Consider the following 19,034-nt stretch of genomic DNA (forward strand, 5'->3'; position numbering starts at 1 on the left):
TATCCAATTAAGTCTAAAAGAATGAATCTGTGGTTTTTAAAGTTAACTGAATATATTCTTTTTAAGACTTCCTAACTTATATGTAATTTAATAATTTATAATTTTTATATAATTTAGAAGTTGGGATAGAGATCATCCAAGAATTATTTGTAAACTTAAAACATACCAATGGATCAAAATAAGCATGTGCTTTAGGGATTATTTTAATTTTGACATTATGAAAAATAGGATACATACATTCAGCACTGTAAAATTTCATAAAAGATATGGCACTTAGTAATTGATATTTTATGAAATGTTTAATAATAATTGGTTTTATTCATTGCATTCCAAATGATGGATGTTATAAAAATAAAATAGCCATCATATAACATAGGATTAATGCATTTTTTTTTCCTTTGAGAAGAATCTGGTAAATGACTGGCAAAGTAAATGTAATGAGTCTTAGGTAAATTTAGATCAAAGTTAGTTCATTTGTATTTATATCTTAAACATGAATACTGTAAGTCTTATTATATACCTATACCAGGATATCCACTGTTTATGCTTCCATCAAAAGAATACAGTTACATTTGAGTTAAACATCTATGTGGCCCAGTGGTGTTGATGTTCATTTCCCTTTGATAATTTTAAGGAATGAAATTATCCTAAGGTATGACCTGGGGAATCTGTGCCACCTCTTAGCCTTATCCAACAAGCTCAAGAATGTGGGTGAGCAACAGAGGTGGTTGGAAGTTGCCTTGACTTTCTTCAGGATTTTGTTGTCAAATGTTTATAGAAACATTTCTAGAGTTACACAATTTGTCATCCTGCACTAATGCTCATCCAGTGCCCACTGACTCAGACAGTAAAGCGTCCTGCTTACAATGTGGGAGACCTGGGTTCGATCCCTGGGTCAGGAAGATCCTCTGGAGAAGGAAATAGCAACCCACTGCAGTACTCTTGCCTGGAAAATCCCATGGATGGAGGAGCATGGTAGGCTACAGTCCACGGGGTCACAAAGAGTCAGACAAGACTGAGCGACTTCACTACACTACTCAGTTCAGTTTAGTCGCTCAGTCGTGTCCGACTCTTTGCGAACCCATGAATTGCAGCACACCAGGCCTCCCTGTCCATCACCAACTCCCGGAGTTCACTCAAACTCACATCCATTGAGTCGGTGATGCCATCCAGCCATCTCATCCTCTGTCGCCCCTTCTCCTCCTGCCCCCAATCCCTCCCAGCATCAGAGTCTTTTCCAATGAGTCAACTCTTCGCATGAGGTGGCCAAAGTACTGGAGTTTCAGCTTTAGCATCATTCCTTCTAAAGAAATCCCAGGGCTGATCTCCTTTAGAATGGACTGGTTGGATCTCCTTGCAGTCCAAGGGACTCTCAAGAGTCTTCTCCAACACCACAGTTCAAAAGCATCAATTCTTCAGCACTCAGCTTCCTTCACAGTCCAACTCTCACACCATACATGACTACCGGAAAAACCATAGCCTTGACTAGGCGGAGCTTTGCTGGCAAAGTAATGGCTCTGCTTTTGAATATGCTATCTAGGTTGATCATAACTTTTCTTCCAAGGAGTAAGCGTCTTTTAATTACACTACTAATGCCCAGCAAAAACCTCTGCGGAGAAAACAATGACTTTCAATTCATAATAACTGAATTCTGAAACTGATGTTATTTTTCTTTAGTTTAGTTTGAGCTGATATCTGTAATAATGAACAATGGAATTTTGTTGAATGCTGATTATATCAATTAGATAAATTATTTCTCAGTCTAGAAATAAATAAAAATTATCTGTATTATTTCAGAGCATTTATTCAAAAACCAAAAATGTAGACTTTTTCTTCTTAATGGATAGCTGCCTAACCTTACTCAGAGCATTATTGTACTTTTTGTTTATTTTTTATATGTTATTTTTACCAATCAGCATGAATCCACTAGATTTAAAGTCAAAAGACTCAAAACTCTCTACTTTGTTGATCTACTCTGTAATTTTGAGTTAAATTTCTTGCTTATTTTTGGCCCTCCCTATGCATTTAGGTATTTCCCCTCTGTCATCAAGCAGTATTTTTTGTGTTTAAGAGCATTTTTCATGCTAAAATAATATCTATTGCTTTCTTCCAAATATAAAGGCAATTTATGGTCATAGTGCAAATTTTAGAAAATTAACAATGTACAGAGAAGAAAATACAAATAAACTATAACATTCTATCCATAATAAGCTGTTTTTGCATTTGCATTTTTATTTTTTTCTCAACGTGTGTATTTATGTCTTTAAAAATTGGAGTTGTACTTGGTACATACTTTCATATCATTTTCTGTCTTATCAGTTTCTGCTCCATGGCTTATACTGAATGCAGATTTCCTGTGAGGCAGGTAAAGCTTATGTTTCAAGACCCTTCACTTGAATAGACCCTTTTCAAGGTCCTATGCCTAATTTTATATTTGTAATTATGTTCAAAATTATGTTCAAAATTTATAGGTTTCACTTGTCATAGAATCTATGGAGCCTATAGACTTCTGTTATCTGTATTATGTGCTTAAATGATGCCCTGATTAGACTATTGTAATCATTCCTGTTCTTCTGGCATGAATTAATTCAGACATTATTAGACTTTAGTCCTCCCTCATCCATACAATGCCCCTCTTTCCCTCACCACTGGGAAAGTCATTTGTCCTGGAAGCAGTGAAGACAGAGGGTGACCAGGGGAGTGTTTGTGTTAAGTGGCGGAACAGGAAGAAGAGATGGAGGACAAAGGAAAAGACTAGTTCCCCTTTATCCCCTTCCCCACTAGGAACATTGGCAGTGCCCTTCTCATACTCTTGACACTTTGACTGATGCTAGGCTGCCTTCCCAAGACCAGAATGCTAATTTTCTGTTGTGAAAAGAGAGAAAGGGGAAAGTAAGTGAAAGGGAGGAGAAAGCAGGGTATTTCATGATATATCATATGGCTTGCCCCTCCATCATTTCCCCTCCTTTCTCTGCTCATTTCACCACCAATCATGCATTGACCTAAAGTGAAAGTATTACAGAACACAAAAGAACTGAAGTGATTTTCAGTCTTGGCTGTACTTTGGGACCACTTGCTTAGCTTGAAAATATGCCAATACCTGGATCTCACTCCCAGGAATCCTGATTTAGTCTAGATTTCAGCCTGGTGTCAAGATTTTTTAACTGAGTTTATTGGGCAGTGAAGAGTGAGAAGCCTTGTATTCTGTGGGAAAGGGAGGATGAAGGCAATTTCACTTGACTCCTCTTCCTTCAGTTCAGTTCAGTTCAGTTCAGTCGCTCATTCGTGTCCGACTCCTTGCGAACCCATGAATCGCAGCACGCCAGGCTTCCCTGTCCATCACCAACTCCCGGAGTTTACCCAAACTCACGTGCATCGAGTCGGTGATGCCATCCAGGCATCTCATCCTCTGTCGTCCCCTTCTCCTCCTGCGCCCAATCCCTCCCAGCATCAAGGTCTTTTCCAATGAGTCAAATCTTTGCACGAGGTGGCCAAAGTATTGGAGTTTCAGCTTTAACATCAGTCCTTCCAATGAACACCTAGGACTGATCACCTTTAGGATGGACTGGTTGGATCTCCTTGCAGTTTACCATTTCTAAAAACCTACACAATCTCTCAGCATCATAACCCTAGGTCCTTATTATTGACTTTTCTTCTGCAAACTGGCTTTGTCCCCACTTCCCAGAATTCATTCTCGGTGATTTGGTACTGGAGAGACTTTTTTCCACTCTCTGGCACAACAAGTATTTGGGCGAAGAAGTAAGGAGAACTGGACAGAGAACTGGATTTCTGAACAGAGCATTATACAGAAGCTTCATTCCTTTTTTCAGTTGAGGAAGACAAAAAGTTGGAAATGATTTCAAGATCTGTAGTTTAGGTTCCTAATGCATTAAATGGATGCTCTGGTTAATGGCATCTGTGGGGAAAAAAAATGAATGCAGGATCATGGAGAAAACCTAAAGAACACTGTAGGCCGACTCTAAGGAGGTGTGTGATGATGAAGGTGAATTCAGAAAGTATCCCAGCTTTCAATTTCACATGCATTGCTTAGGGTGAGATACATACACAGTCTGCAGGCTCAAAACAGTTGTTTGCTTTTGGGAGCAACCGTCAGCAGATTATAAACTTAAATGCATGACTCCCAGAATTAATGGTTTATCTGTACCACCTTATGATCATAAGTGGCCTAATCAGTCTTTCTTATTTTAAAAGAGATCTTTGGGAAAAATAACTTACCAAGAAATAAATCATTTATCAAGCTAATGTGTAAAGCATCCCTAAGTCTAGATAAAGTTTAACCTTATGAAATGTGAATTCAAATCAACGATTTCTATAATCTGCTTTGTTGCTTCAAATCTCTTTCCATCAGCCAGTTACAGATTGCTGCTTCCAGGTAACTTTTCTATTTGAAGCTGAATACACATTTGATTCTGAAAAATCTCCTGGCATTGGGCTTCTTCCACTGACTTTACCTTAATAGTAGAGAAGTACAGGATTTTTGGATGTTGATTTTTCTTTTTTAAACAAACACATTTGATTATAAACTGTGGACTTTTTATTTAAAATTTCTTCATGAAAAAGTCTAGTCAATTGGATTAGATACCTTGGAAGAATATAGAATGGTGATGTCCAATTTAGCTGAATAATGTGTTTAAAGATACATTTACTGTATCTTTGGTTTTTTGGTCTGTTTGTTTTCGATTTATTGATTAGGAGTATTTCCTCATAATTCTTGTTTCTACTTATTTATATATAATCTACAAGAGTTTCCAACACATGATGGGAGGAATATAATGACAATAGCCTTTGGATTGACATAGTGAGGAACTTTTGAGTTATACATTATAATATTTTTAGCAACTGATGCTATTTATTATTTTTTAAAATAATTTTTGTAGATGTATTATGAGCATTGCATTGTGTTGTAGAGCCTTGTAAGATGTTATAAGATAGTTTAAATTTCTCTTTTCATTAATTATCATGAACAGAGAGTTTTAAAATATATATTTTTACCTTAACCTCGTGGTTATTTTTCCTTTCCTTTTTCATTTTATACTGTCTACTTTAAATTCCAGGTTTATGGTAAGATATTCTCCTTATGAAAATCTCCAAGGACTCATTAAACCACTCTTAGAAAAATTTAGTGGCGTCTACTTTAAAATAACTAAAATCACCGAAATCCTCTAAATCATTTAAGTGATTTAAGAATTTACTTTTGGATTGTACTTACCTTGCAGGGGAATATAAAGAGATGAATGGGCTGCAGAGTTGTCAGAGTGAATTTCTTAAGATAAAATAATGGAGGGAAGGAACTTTTATTATACTACTTAGAGATAACAGACTAATAATTAAATTGTCTTCCTACTTGCAAGAATTCAAAGGCATAATACGTTTTGTTTGATTAATTTATCTTCAAACATTTCACTTAGGATTTTGACCCTTTATGCCAGGGATTGGCAAAATTTTTTCTGTAAAGCGCTGAATATTAAATATTTGGGCCATTTGAACTACATGAGATCTCTGTTGCATATTTCTTAGTCATTGTTGGTTTATATTTTGTTTGTTTGATGTGGCTCAGTGATAAAGAATCTGCCTGTTAATGAAGGAGATGCAAGAGACATGAGTTCATTCCCTGGGTCAGGAAGATCCCCTGGAAGAGGAAATGACAGTCTACACCAGTATTCTTTCCTAGAAACTCTCATGAACAGAGGAGCCTGGCGGGCTACTGTCCATAGGGTTTTAGCGACTTAGAGTTGGACACAACTTAGCAACTGAGCACAGCACACATACAGCGTAAACAGCAAAGCTTCCCTGGTATCCAGTTGTTTCTTACAACTCACGTTTGTCAGCACTGGTTTGGAGCTCTGGGTTATATGCCAGTTCAGTGGTCTAGGGAAACTTGCTTAACATTTCTGGGCCTCAATTTCCTTATCTGCAAAATAGTATGAAAAGCTCATAACACGGTGTTCGACATGGTGTAAAATGCCTTCTGTGTTAAACATCAGGCAACTTCCTAGGTCCTATCTCTAGTTCTGTTGAAATTACCATCATTCATTGTTTCTAATTAAATTGTCATTTTCATTTACGTATTTCAACTTTCCTCCAAAAATGTATCAGGTACAAATGGAAATAATTAAAATATTCTGTTGCCATGTTGACTGCATTTTAAATCAGATGTATTGGGGGTGGGGGTGCTTACTTGGGTATAATAATCCCTCAAACAGGAAATTTATAAATTACTACTATTAGGTCCCTTTGAAATTTTATGTGGTGGTGGTTGAAATTATATAGGCATTTATTAATTCCTGGCATGAATTGATTGAGTAAATCATAATGCTTATTATAATATAATAAACATTATCTGAAAACATACACATGTACACACAGAGCAAGAGAAAGTATGAATTAAGAGATAAAGACATAGCAAATCCCAAACTAATTTTTGCTGACAAGCAGCTTTATCTCACAATAACTCCAGATTCTGATTTCTCCCTTACTGAATAAGTTGTTATTTTAAAATAATTGTATTTAATTTAAACCCCATAATTTTAAAAAGTGCCTACTGAGGGTTTGTTTCTTACACAAAAATTCAACTGATGTTTAAAAAAAACTACAAAGATAATATAATCAGATATCTATTCAAATTAGTTGTCCTCCTTCCCTTACATAGTTCTTTCATGTGAATAATGAAGAAATAAAACATGGTATCTTATTGCTTATTGAAAACAACAACAAAGTTCCAAACTGAGTTTATTCGATCACTGGATGGAAGAAGGCTTCGCTGTACTATGGGAGACAGAGTGGTTTCAGTGTTAACTCATGATAGGCTTTGCTTCAGTGAAGTAGGGGAGTGAATGTGAAAGGCAGCTTGGTGAGATCATGGGCTGTGCGGGCAGAGTTCAGTAGAACCAGGAGCAGGAGAGACAGCAGTGAAACCAGGCAAAGCATAGACCTGGACAGACAGAGCCTCCAGAGAGGAAATGAAAGTCTGGCAGCGCTGTCTTGATAATCACCAAGCTTTATTTTGCTTGTAGATACACATGAACTTGGAGCATGGGAGGATATGACTGTTTGAAAAATAGAAATATTAGTCACTCAGTCATGTCCAACTCTTTGCAACCCCGTGGACTGTAGCCTGCTAGGCTCCTCTGTCCATAGAATTCTTCAGGCAAGAAGACAGGAGTGTGTGGCCATTCCCTTCTCCAGGGGATCTTCCCCACCCAAGGATCAAACCTAGATCTCCTGCATCACAGGCAGATTCTTTACTGTCTAAGCCAGCAGGAAAGCCCTTGCATGTTTAGATAGGTATAAATACATGAGTTTGACCATCTGGTGATGTCCATGTGTAGAGTCTTCTCTTGTGTTGTTGGAAGAGGGTGTTTGCTATGACTAGTACATTCTCTTGGCAAAACTCTATTAGCCTTTGCCCTGCATCATTCTGTACTCCAAGGCCAAATTTGCCTGTTACTCTAGGTATTTCTTGACTTCCTACTTTTGCATTCCAGTCCCTTATAATGAAAAGGATCTCTTTTTTGGGTGTTCGTTCTGTAATGAAAAGGACCTCTTTTTGGGGTCTTGTAGGTCTTCGTCGAGCCGTTCAACTTCAGCTTCTTCAGCATTAATGGTTGGGGCATAGACTTGGATTACTGTGATATTGAATGGTTTGCCTTGGAAATGAACAGAGATCATTCTTTTGTTTTTGAGATTGCATCCAAGTACTGCATTTCGGACTCTTTTGTTGACTATGATGGCTACTCCATTTCTTCTAAGGGGTTCTTGCCCACAGTAGTAGACATAATGGTCATCTGAGTTAAATTCACCCATTCCAGGCCATTTAATTCACTACTCCTAAAATGTCGATGTGCACTCTTACCATCTCCTATTTGGCCACTTCCAATTTGCCTTGATTCATGGACCTAATATTCCAGGTTCCTATGCAATATTGCTCTTTACAGCATCGGGCTTTACTTCTGTCACCAGTCACATCCACAACTGGGTGTTGTTTTTGCATTGGCGCTGTCTATTCAGTCTTTCTGGAGTTATTTCTCCACTGATCTCCAGTAGCATATTGGGCACCTCCTGACCTGTCGAGTTCATCTTTCAGTGTCCTATCTTTTTTGCCTTTTCATACTGTTCATGGGGTTCTCAAGGCAAGAATACTGAAGTGGTTTGTCATTCCCTGCTCCAGTGGACCACATTTTGTCTGAACTCTGGAGTTGGACTATACAGAAAGCTGAGAGCTGAAGAATTGATGCTTTTGAACTGTGGTGTTGAAAAAGACTCTTGAGCATCCCTTGGACAGTAAGGAGATCCAACTTTTCCATCCTAAAGGAAATCAGTCCTAAATATTCATTGCAAGGACTGATGCTGAAGCTGAAACTCCAATACTTTGGCCACCTGATGCAAAGAACTGACTCATTTGAAAAGACGCTGATACTGGAAAAGTTTGAAGGTGGAAGAAGAAGGGGACAATAGAGGATGAGATAGTTGCATGGCATCACCGACTCAATGGACATGAGTTTGAGTAAACTCTGAGAGTTGGTGATGGACAGGGAGGCCTGGTGTGCTGCAGTCCATGGGGTCACATAAAGTCGGACACGACTGAGCAACTAAACTGAACTGAACTGAAATACATGTGTTTGGAGGATGACAAGACAGCACATCAGTTTTGTCTGCTCTAAGATGCAGTTGTAGGATTTCTTTCCCTCTAAGGCGGGGCCGCAATGTTATCACTTCCTAAAAGGAGCCCCATCCAGATGGAGTCAGGATGTATTTCACTGGGTGCTCATGTTCACCGTCTATTTATTCGCTACCTAGTCACCACTTTTTAAGGCCTGTCCTATGGCAGGCCTCATACATGGAGATGGTAGTTTTGGTCACTAACAAGCTTACCTGTGAATATGATGTGCATTTCAGCTCCTTTCATTCAAAGCACACACAGCTCCTGGAACTTTTCTTGTAAATAAATTGCCAGACTGATGAGGTATAGGAAAGAGCTGGTCTTTTCTTGGAAGGTTTCGATGGCCTGTCTCTAGGCTTCTGGGATTTGGATTTTTTAGCAGAAGAGTAGAGCTCACTGGAGAGACTGAGCATGTGCTGGAGACAGTTATGTCTGCAGACAATTTTGTCATCACTGCTGGAGGGAGGATGGGCCAATAGCATCTAATAGGCAGAAGCCAGGCGTGCTACCTATTGTCTTATAGTGCGCAGGGCAGACACTCAAGGAAGATGGTCCAGCTCAGGGAATTCCCTGATGGTTCAGTGGTTAGGACACTGCATTTTCATTGTGGGGGCCCAGGTTCAATCCCTGATCAGGGAACTAAGATCCCACAAGCCACACAGTGCAGCAAAAGTAAATACATAAATTTGATTAAATAAATTTTTGAATTTTTTTAATTGAAAAAAAGATTGTCCAGCTCAAAATGTCAGTAATTTTGAGGCAGAGACCTCTGATGTAGAGGATTAGCACTGAGTCATGCATTCCACATAGCTACAGTCTGCCGAGGGTGACATTTCATGCAACAAGGACTCCCTGTGCAGCATCCACCTTCTTATAGTCTCACCCTGCAGGGAATGGGGAGAGACAGGTTATTTAGGGACCATGTGTTTAGCCCTCAAAGTCTGTGGGAGACAAGAGTAAATGGCACTGGGATTCCTCCTCCTTTAATGCTCCTCTTAACTCAGCATTTCCCTGGTGCTCACATCAGTTGATGATGTAAGCAAGGAGACTTTGAAAGGAGAAGATACGCTGGAAAGCTGACAGGTGTGTGCAGAGTGAAGGACTCTTCTATTCACTTCACCTTGAAAAGGGCCTGGGTAGAGGGCAGGACCATAGCTTTCCTGTGTCTGGATCATAGCCTTTGTCTGAGATCAGCTTTCTGAATCATTTACCCTCCATGCCAGCAACTTGGAGTTTATCTTAGCCAAAGCTTGGGTTGTGAGCTGATGGAACCAATAGAGCATGCTTTTGTGGAGGGGAGGGCAGAAAGAAGAGATTAGGAGAGAGATAAACTCAACACAAATATGTGGATTTAGGGAAGCAAAGTCAATAGACCTGCTCCCCCTGGTGGGATAGATGCTGTGATCATGCGTAGATACAGTCTCCACCAACTCGTGACAAGAGCTTTCACTCACTGGGTTCTATGATGACATGAATTTATACCACCAACCTGAAGCACTAATTTTAAATGAGCTGGCAGTGAGGAGTGTTTTGGAGAGCATGAGAAGAGAATAGGAAAACACTACAGTTTCTAGGTAAATGCTGAACAGTGCTTGATCCGGTCGCCATGCCTAGTCCTGCTACGGTAATGTCAACTAGTCAGCACTTCCAGCGTAAACGGGCCTAGCGTTTGCTTTTTGGGGCAGACTGCAAATTCCTTGAGAACCTTCAGTCTGCCTCTTTCTCCTCTTGCTTGTACTTCTCCTTAGTCCTGTGTGCACCTGACGTTTTGATCCATTCATTTGGAGGCAATAAATGGAAGCCTTTCACAGATATCCTTACGGAGCCTTTTGGCTCCTGGGAGTTGATTTTTGCCCCTTTAGAGGCCTCTCCAAACCGTCGGCGGTGTGCATAGACTCTCTTTTTTGCTTTTGAAACAGTGGTGGTTTTTATCCACAAGATTGCTCTCCCAGTTGGGGCAGTCTGCCCCGCAGCAAACAGATGTTCACATCCACATCTCCCCTCTAGATGAATAAAATCCTCCCAGAGGCTACAGCTGGCTGGAAAAAGTTCTTTTGTGCTTCTGTGAAGCGTAACTGAGCCCTAAGCCATCACCTTTGATGTATATTTTGTGATTGGGGAAGAAAAATAAATAAATAAAAGCATTTTTATTTGCCATACTCTTTCTTGCAGATAAGAATTTTTTGTTGACTGAAGCCTGTATCCAATGAGAGCTTTGCCCTTACCTAATAAGCAAAGGGTTAAATTGAGTCGTGTCTCTTTCTTTATGTGGTTCTTCAGTTCTCTATGCTTTTTGGGCATAATACTTTCTCAGCAAAATGGGTCTGGTAACTGTCTTCCTTCCTAATCCCCATCTTGTTGGTTTGCTGAGAGAGTTTTCATTCAAGCATAAAATACTTTGTTCAGAGTCACCCTTCAAAAGGTGGAAGTTTAAGTCTATGGGCATGCTAAAAACGAAATGAGTATACTTATCTTTTGGAGGACATTAGTTTTGCCTCAGTACCTCGGATCCCCATCTTTCATAAGATCTAAGATCAATGTACTTTAAGGTAGCAACATTTGTCATAATTGCCTGATGTATTAGCATCCTTTAGTACCAAATATTAACTTTGACTGTGAGATCACTAAACCATATAATGATTTTGAACAAGGAATAATAACTTGACTTTTGAGGACTGGTAAAACGAAGAGCAAACTTCTGAGTCAATGACACACCCTTAGACACAAATTTAATCCTGGCATCTGAAAAAATGTTTCTTGAACCATATTTATGGAAATATGATAACTGAGTTTCTATATTCATAAAATTATGACTACTAATTTAGGCATAAAGAAATAAACCACAAAACACAGTGAGTGGGCAATCTGATTTTACCCATTTTGCTGCAAAGTGGTCAGAGACTAATATTTTCCCCATGTCAGGAGAGGAAACACTAGGAATGTTACTTTCAATAAAAGAAATACAGGCAGAAACCAACACAACATTGAAAAGCAATTATCCTCCAATTTTTAAAAAATTAATTTTAAATAAAAAAAAATTTAATCCCTACAGTAAAGCATTTATACCTCAAGTCTTTGGAGAGCAACAAGAACCAGAAGAAAACAACTCCCTCTTTTGTTTAGCTCTTGCAAATCCAGACCACATTATTGATTACTGACAATTCATTGCTGAAGGCAGTACTCTGTATTCAATAAATTAAGCTTTAATTTCTGAGTCCAACAAAATAATTGACCTCAAAAAGAAGATAAATGAATAGACCATCCTGAGCTCGTGATGAGAATCCACTTTCCAATCTCATTATATTAGTATTTTTCAATTCAGTGATTTTTCCATTCTTTCATAGTTTCTTTCACAATCTGTAACACCTTTTACCTGCTCCTATATGAATAAGGCCAAGCTATTTTCATCTTTGGTTTCAAGACTGAGAGGTTTTATTATGGTAATACTTTGGTATTAATATTAATAATTTAATATAGTTTACATTTTTAAGACAATCTAAGTGACTAGTAAATTTCTGAAAAACTTTTAAACTGTTTCTGATTTCATAAAATCATAAATAACATAGGCAAATAGCATATATAAATAGGGCTTTCCTAGTGGCTCAGATGGTAAAGAATCCGCCTGCAGTAAAAGAGACCCGAGGTCGATCCCTGGGTTGGGAAGATCCCCTGGAGAAAAGCATAGCAACGCACTCCAGTTTTATTCCCTGGAGAATCCTATGGAAGGAGGAGCCTGGCAGTCTACAGTCTGTAGGGTAGCACAGTCACACATGACTGAAGCAACTTAGCAGATATGCATGCATAGCACATATATAAATATTCTGACCAATGAATCCTTTGACAGTTTTGAAAATTTTTTCCCCATCTGATTTTCCTTTATGAATCCTTGAAGGTTAGAGAGGTTTAATACTATGTAGCCTGATTTTAGCATTTGATAAAAATTAAAATAAGAACTATTTGGTGCCTTAAGGGTGACAAGCCATGAATTTCAGATAATTCCTCAATTTTTGCTGAGATTGTAGCAATAGAATTTCTGTATTTAAGAAGAAAAAGTGTATTCTTTCATAATAAGAGGATAAACATTGAACAGTGTCCATTTTAGCACTTTTTTTTTTTTTAATAAATTTAATGCCTTTTATTGCCATACCTCATTTTACTGTGCTTTGCTTTAGTGAGCTTTATAGATACATTTTTTTTTTTCCTTGTTAATTTTCTGTTTAGTTGATCTATCCATAAGTGTGAGTGGGGTATTAAAGTCTCCCACTATTATTGTGTTATTGTTAATTTCTCCTTTCATACTTGTTAGGATTTGTCTTACATACTGCGGTGCTCCCATGTTGGGTGGATATATATTTATAATTGTTATATCTTCTTCTTGGATTGATCCTTTGATCATTATGTAGTGACCTTCTTTGTCTCTTTTCACAGCCTTTGTTTTAAAGTCTAATTTATCTGATAGGAGTATTGTGACTCCTGCTTTCTTTTGGTCCCAATTTGCATGGAAAATCTTTTTCCAGCCCTTCACTTTCAGTCTGTATGTGTCCCCTGTTTTGAGGTGGGTCTCTTGTAGACAACATATGTAGGGGTCTTGTTTTTGTATCCATTCAGCCAGTCTTTGTCTTTTGGTTGGGGCATTCAACCCATTTACGTTTAAGGTAATTACTGATAAGTATGATCCCGTTGCCATTTACTTTATTGTTTTGGGTTCGAGTTTATACACCGTTTTTGTGTTTCCTGTCTAGAGAATATCCTTTAGTATTTGTTGGAGAGCTGGTTTGGTGGTGCAGAATTCTCTCAGCTTTTGCTTGTCTGAAAAGCTTTTGATTTCTCCTTCATACTTGAATGAGATCCTTGCTGGGTACAATAATCTGGGCTGTAGGTTATTTTCTTTCATCATTTTAAGTATGTCTTGCCATTCCCTCCTGGCTTGAAGAGTTTCTATTGAAAGATCAGCTGTTATCCTTATGGGAATTCCCTTTTTTTTTTTTTTTTTAAGCCTTTCCATTTTCAGGTGGTTTATTATGCAGCAATAGATGGCCTAAGAGGATGGCCTCCAGGAATAGACATGAAACCACCATAATAAGAGGATAAACATTGAACAGTGTCCATTTTAAATTTAAGCATATCAGTTATATTTGAAAACAAATACAAAATAATCACCATTATAGACACAATTTTATCAAGACAATAGTTCAATGTAGCTAAGTCAAGTGCTTCTTCTGATAAAGAAGAAATTAGGTGTAGCTCCCATGGACGCCATGGAGAGAGTCATTGATTTTTCCTTCTGCATCTCAGGAAAAAGTCTCCCCAAACCTCTGGATAAAAAAAAAAGAGATTTTTGTTGTATTCATTCCTATTGGAGTTCCTTGAGGTATAGAGGACATGATTGTTCCCTGCATTGGCTGAGGGGGCCATAGCTTCTGGGAATAAGAGAGAACAATGGGCGGTAAAGTGGAATTTCTTTGTTGTTGGGAATTGGGTTCATAGACTCAGAAGCATAATCTTTCCTTAGCCTTTTTCCCACCCCCAATTACATTCTCCAAATGGGATAACGCTTGAGCTTGCTCTGGTGCAAATGGATAAACTTTGTACACACATGAACTCTGTATTTCCTCTGTATTCTTTTTTTTGGGGGGGTGGGGGGGCGTGGAGTATAATTGCTTTACAATGTTGTGTTATTTTCTGCTGTACTACAGTGTGAATCAGCCACATGCACACATATATCCCCTCCCTCTAGAGCCTCCCTCCAGCTTCCCCCCCCACCCCCCCCAAGTTATCACAGAGCACGGAGCTGAGTTCCCTGTGCTGTACAGCAGCTTCCCATTAGCTGTCTATTTTACACATGGTAGTATATATATGTCAGTCCTATGCTACCAGTTCATCTCCCCTTCCTGTTCCTGCCCCTTTCCATGTCCCCATTCTCTATGCCTGTGTCTCTATTCCTGCCCTGCATATAAGTTTATCAGTACCATTTTTTTTCTAGATTCCATATATATGAGGGAGACCAATATGAGGGCCAATGAGTCTAACAGGGACATTGTTTTTTCCATCCCATTTCTTACATACTGTAACTATTCCCAGAAATATTCAAGTGCTGTTTCAGGATGAAAGTGGTCATGTCTTGGTAGATTCTTTTTCATTTAGAACCTCTTAACCAGAAAGCCCAAATACCTGTATGTTGTTCAAGTTCTATATAGTGATAGTTTATCATAATAATACATGGTACTCCATAACTTTCTGATTCATTATGGCAGCCTAAATTCTGTTTATTATAGCTTTGGTATTAAGTGAATTTAATTATACTATGAGCCTCTAAACACTGATAATTGATTGCTATATATAACAACTCCAAAGGGTCCAAATATTTCATTACTTTGAATATCCCATTTATGAACTTTTCCAAATAAAAGCAAATTAATTGAATGAGTGGCTAGAACAGATTTTTAAATAGACTGAAGCAAATGTTTTTATCAGTTATGCATTTATTATATTAACAAAAATACTTAGCCACATGTTCTGATTCAAGTTAATAGAGTTTTCTAAAATTTACAACAAATGGAAAAATAATTGAACTTCTTTAGAAGAGTATTCAATGGTAAATTCCTAATGTAATGGATGTTCTTTCCAACAGAAATCATATGCTCTTCTGTTTTCTTTGAGAGAAGATCTTAGATACAAGTCAAATCTCACTTAAAATATTTTCATCAGTTGATTGGTACCTTAATCACAGGAGACATTTTTCTTTTTTCCGTGAAAACAACCATTAGAAGCAGTTGTTTTTGAGGTAAGTGGATATTTTGGACTTCCTAGATATTTCTAATTTATGACTGCTTTCTTGTTTTAATTTGCAGAGTTTTTCCGAGAGCTCCTGGAGAATGCAGAAAAGTCACTAAATGATATGTTTGTACGGACCTATGGAATGCTGTACATGCAGAATTCGGAAGTGTTCCAGGACCTCTTTACAGAGCTTAAGAGATACTACACGGGGGGCAATGTGAATCTGGAGGAAATGCTCAATGACTTCTGGGCTCGGCTCCTAGAACGGATGTTTCAGCTGATCAACCCGCAGTATCATTTCAGCGAGGACTACCTGGAGTGCGTGAGCAAATACACAGACCAGCTGAAGCCGTTTGGAGATGTTCCCCGGAAGCTGAAAATTCAGATCACCCGCGCCTTCATTGCTGCGCGGACATTTGTCCAAGGGCTGACCGTGGGCAGAGAAGTTGCAAATCGGGTGTCCAAGGTAATTGAAATTCTACTGTCTTTCTAATTGGCCTTTCCCGTTTTCTCTGTTTTTTAAAACCAGTGTTTGTTTTTTTTTTTCTTTAAAATTCATGTAAAAGTTCTCACGTACAGTGGTCTTGCTAAATCAGCTAAATGTCAAAGCTTAATTCTTTGTGTGAGAGGAGCCAGGATTTCAAGCCATTCCATGTGGTTTGAAACATAATGTCAATATTTATCAGCAATTCAGCAGGGAAGCTTTTAGCAGGGAATGCATGAAAACAGGTGTCTTGTAACCATGACCACTTGGCATTTCTGATCAGTTCTAAGGATGATAAATACTCATGCAGCAGTCTCTCCAGAGGTTATAATCCTCTGTGAAGTCACAAGGTGAGTCTTCATGGTGACTGCAAGTGGAGACAAGTTGCCGCTCAAAACACCAGCACCTGGCATTTCTTCTTCTTTATCACCCTTGTCAATGTGGCAAATTCCTTAATAGTAAAAGAAGAGCCTTTAGCTGACACCTGTACAACTGGATTAGGGAGGACTAATGAATACAAAGTGTAGACTCTGGTGGAGAATTCTTTCTGTTATCCATTATCTTTGTAATTCAATGCTGTGTATTGCATTGGGCTTATGAGAAAGATAAACCACTAATACATGTATGTGTCTTTCCTTGAGGATGTCTCTAAACCTTTAATGGATGGGGTCTTTTTCCACTGCTGTTTTTAAACATTGACTGTTTCCTGTGTAAAGGATATATGCCTTTGTTTAAATTCTTCCTTGACATTCAACTGCTCTTATGAGATAGGCTTGCCCATTTATGAGGGCTGTCCAACAAATAAACTGGAAGATGATTACTTTAAGAGGTAAAGTTAAAACAATAGATAACAGGAGTCTGGTATTATGTCACCCAAAGAAGGTCATGTTTGTACAAAGATTATTGCTAAATATTACTTTCTTACTGCAGAGTTGTGCCAAATAGCCATATATTTTTTATAACTATTGGTACTATCCTGCCATGTTTCATTTTTGTCCACTTTGATCTCCTCAGTATTTACATCTTGGTAGAAAGATGTATATACCCTTAAGAAATGTTTCTCTATGGCTCTGTTTGTAAAATTCATAGCAGTCCATTTTTTAAATGAGCAATTCTTAAAAAGGTTACTTGAGCCTATGGAAAGATTCTTTGGAAGAATGCTCTAAGGAAGATAATCACAAGGGATTTAATAATACAAAGGGCCTATAACTTTGATGTTAAAAACAATTTTTTTTATTGAAAAATCAACAACATTCTAAATACCAAAGGAAATAGAAGCCCAAAGGTGGATTAATAAGGAATTGGCCAGGGGGAGTCATAAGAGGAAAATGATCACTTGGGTAAGTCTGTGACATACAGATTGATATAAGAAATAAATATATATTCCATATATTCTTGAGAGATAGATTTTGTTGTTAAAAAATGTTAGTCACGGTGGCTTCAAATTGAAGCCCTTGCTTTTATTGAAGAATGAAATTGCCAGCTTTTGAGGCACATGAGGTAAGAAATTAAAAGCATGGATTGATACCTGTGACAGTCCTGATTGTTTATATAGAGTCTGCCTGAGTGTGAATAATGATTAGATACATATATTTAACTCTGGGGAAGTCTCAGTGAGGTAAGAGAATATTTTCTATCAGTCCATCTAAAAAGCCACAAGCGAGTTTGCAGATGACTCTCTTTCCTGTTTCTCAGAGGACGGCGTTAAGGGCAGCCGGGAAATGGCGCCTCCCCCTTGTCTTTCCCTGCCTGTCCCAGCCTTGAGATCTTTGTCTACCAAAAACTGACGCGTCAACCTTCCTGGTAAAGACTGATATCATGGACCAACCATCAGTGGAGTATGACCTTCAGTTTTGTTTTGTTTTGTTTTCTAGGCATGAGGTGAGATGTACTCTGCAACACTGAGATCTTTCTTCCCTTGGTTTTTTCATGACCAACATTCATTTGCAGAATAGCTGCTGTGGGCTTGCAATGTTGTTAGTGGTCATGTGACCATGAATGTTTACTATTTTATGAAGATATTGGCTTGTTTGGCCTGAGTATCATTAGCCCTAATCTATTCAAATCATAAATCCCATACTGACATCTGATTACTGCCTTCTAGTAAGTGAAAAGATGGATGGATGGATGGATGGAAACAGAGAGAGATGGATGGGAATATATAGCCTTGGTTTAGAAGCTGAGAATTTTTTTTTTCTCAAATAATTTATGACTTAGCAATTTAAGTATTTTACCAGTGAACTTTCTTACCTAATGATGACCAGATGGTCTGTAGTTGACTAAATCAGATGCAGATTTACTAGTACCATTTGGGTGCCGATGACTTACAGCACCCAAACTGTTCTTTGTGATGAGAATAAAATATTACAAGACTGACTATATTAAGAAGAGAAGTAAGAATTGTGTTTGAGGGTTAGCCCCTCATATATCTGAAGTTTCCTTGTGGTCTGTTACTTGACTGATTTGGAGTTTGTGAAATGATTGTAGAAGAGTTAAGGAATTCAAGGCAAAATTCCAAAATAGAGATTCACAAACTGTAACAACTTACCTCCTGCACCTTGGCTTAGGGGATTTTTTTATCCTGCAGTTTCCCTCCTCTCTTACAGTGGCTTCTTAAATCTAGGAAGGCATCATTAATAGCTTCTAATTAATTGTTTTGACTGGGAAATTTATCTCTTTGGCAAAACACAGCAGTTTGACACAAATGTTTTGACACAACATTTGGGGAATTTCCTTACCAGAAAAGTAGGGAACTAATTTGATGACGTCAGCATAACTATTTTTAGAACTTACTCTTGCCATCTCACATCTCACAAGTCTTTCTCTAGGCTTTGGATGGAACACGTTAATTTTAAATAACTGTTTAAAAATACATGTGCTACTGAATGGGGCTTCCCTGGTGGCTCAGTGGGAAAGAATCCACCGGCGATGCAGGAGACACAGTTTTGATCCCTGGGTTGGGAAGATCCCCTGGAGGAGGGCGTGGCAACTCACTCTAGTATTCTTGCCTGGAGAATCCCATGGACAGGGGAGCCTGGTGGGCTATATTCCATGGGATCGCAAAGAGTCAGACACGCAACCGAGCATGCAGGC

At 38.3% G+C, this 19,034-nt stretch overlaps 1 protein-coding gene and 1 non-coding gene across 3 annotated transcripts in view; both read left to right on the forward strand.

Annotated features, from left to right (window-relative positions):
* The window catches only part of GPC6 (glypican 6), a 1,232,201-nt gene that overhangs the window by 594,547 nt on the left and 618,620 nt on the right, over window positions 1–19,034 (forward strand). For both annotated transcript variants that reach the window (XM_070800380.1, XM_019971626.2), the window contains exon 3: window positions 15,532–15,923. In XM_070800380.1, the coding sequence (XP_070656481.1) occupies window positions 15,532–15,923 (392 nt within the window). The remainder of the gene's footprint in view (window positions 1–15,531; window positions 15,924–19,034) is intronic.
* Window positions 9,248–9,319, forward strand: TRNAE-UUC (transfer RNA glutamic acid (anticodon UUC)). Its single transcript has one exon. It is a non-coding gene; the product is annotated as a tRNA-Glu (tRNA).

Source organism: Bos indicus, chromosome 12, assembly GCF_029378745.1.
Source record: "Bos indicus isolate NIAB-ARS_2022 breed Sahiwal x Tharparkar chromosome 12, NIAB-ARS_B.indTharparkar_mat_pri_1.0, whole genome shotgun sequence".
NCBI classification, from domain to species: domain Eukaryota; kingdom Metazoa; phylum Chordata; class Mammalia; order Artiodactyla; family Bovidae; genus Bos; species Bos indicus.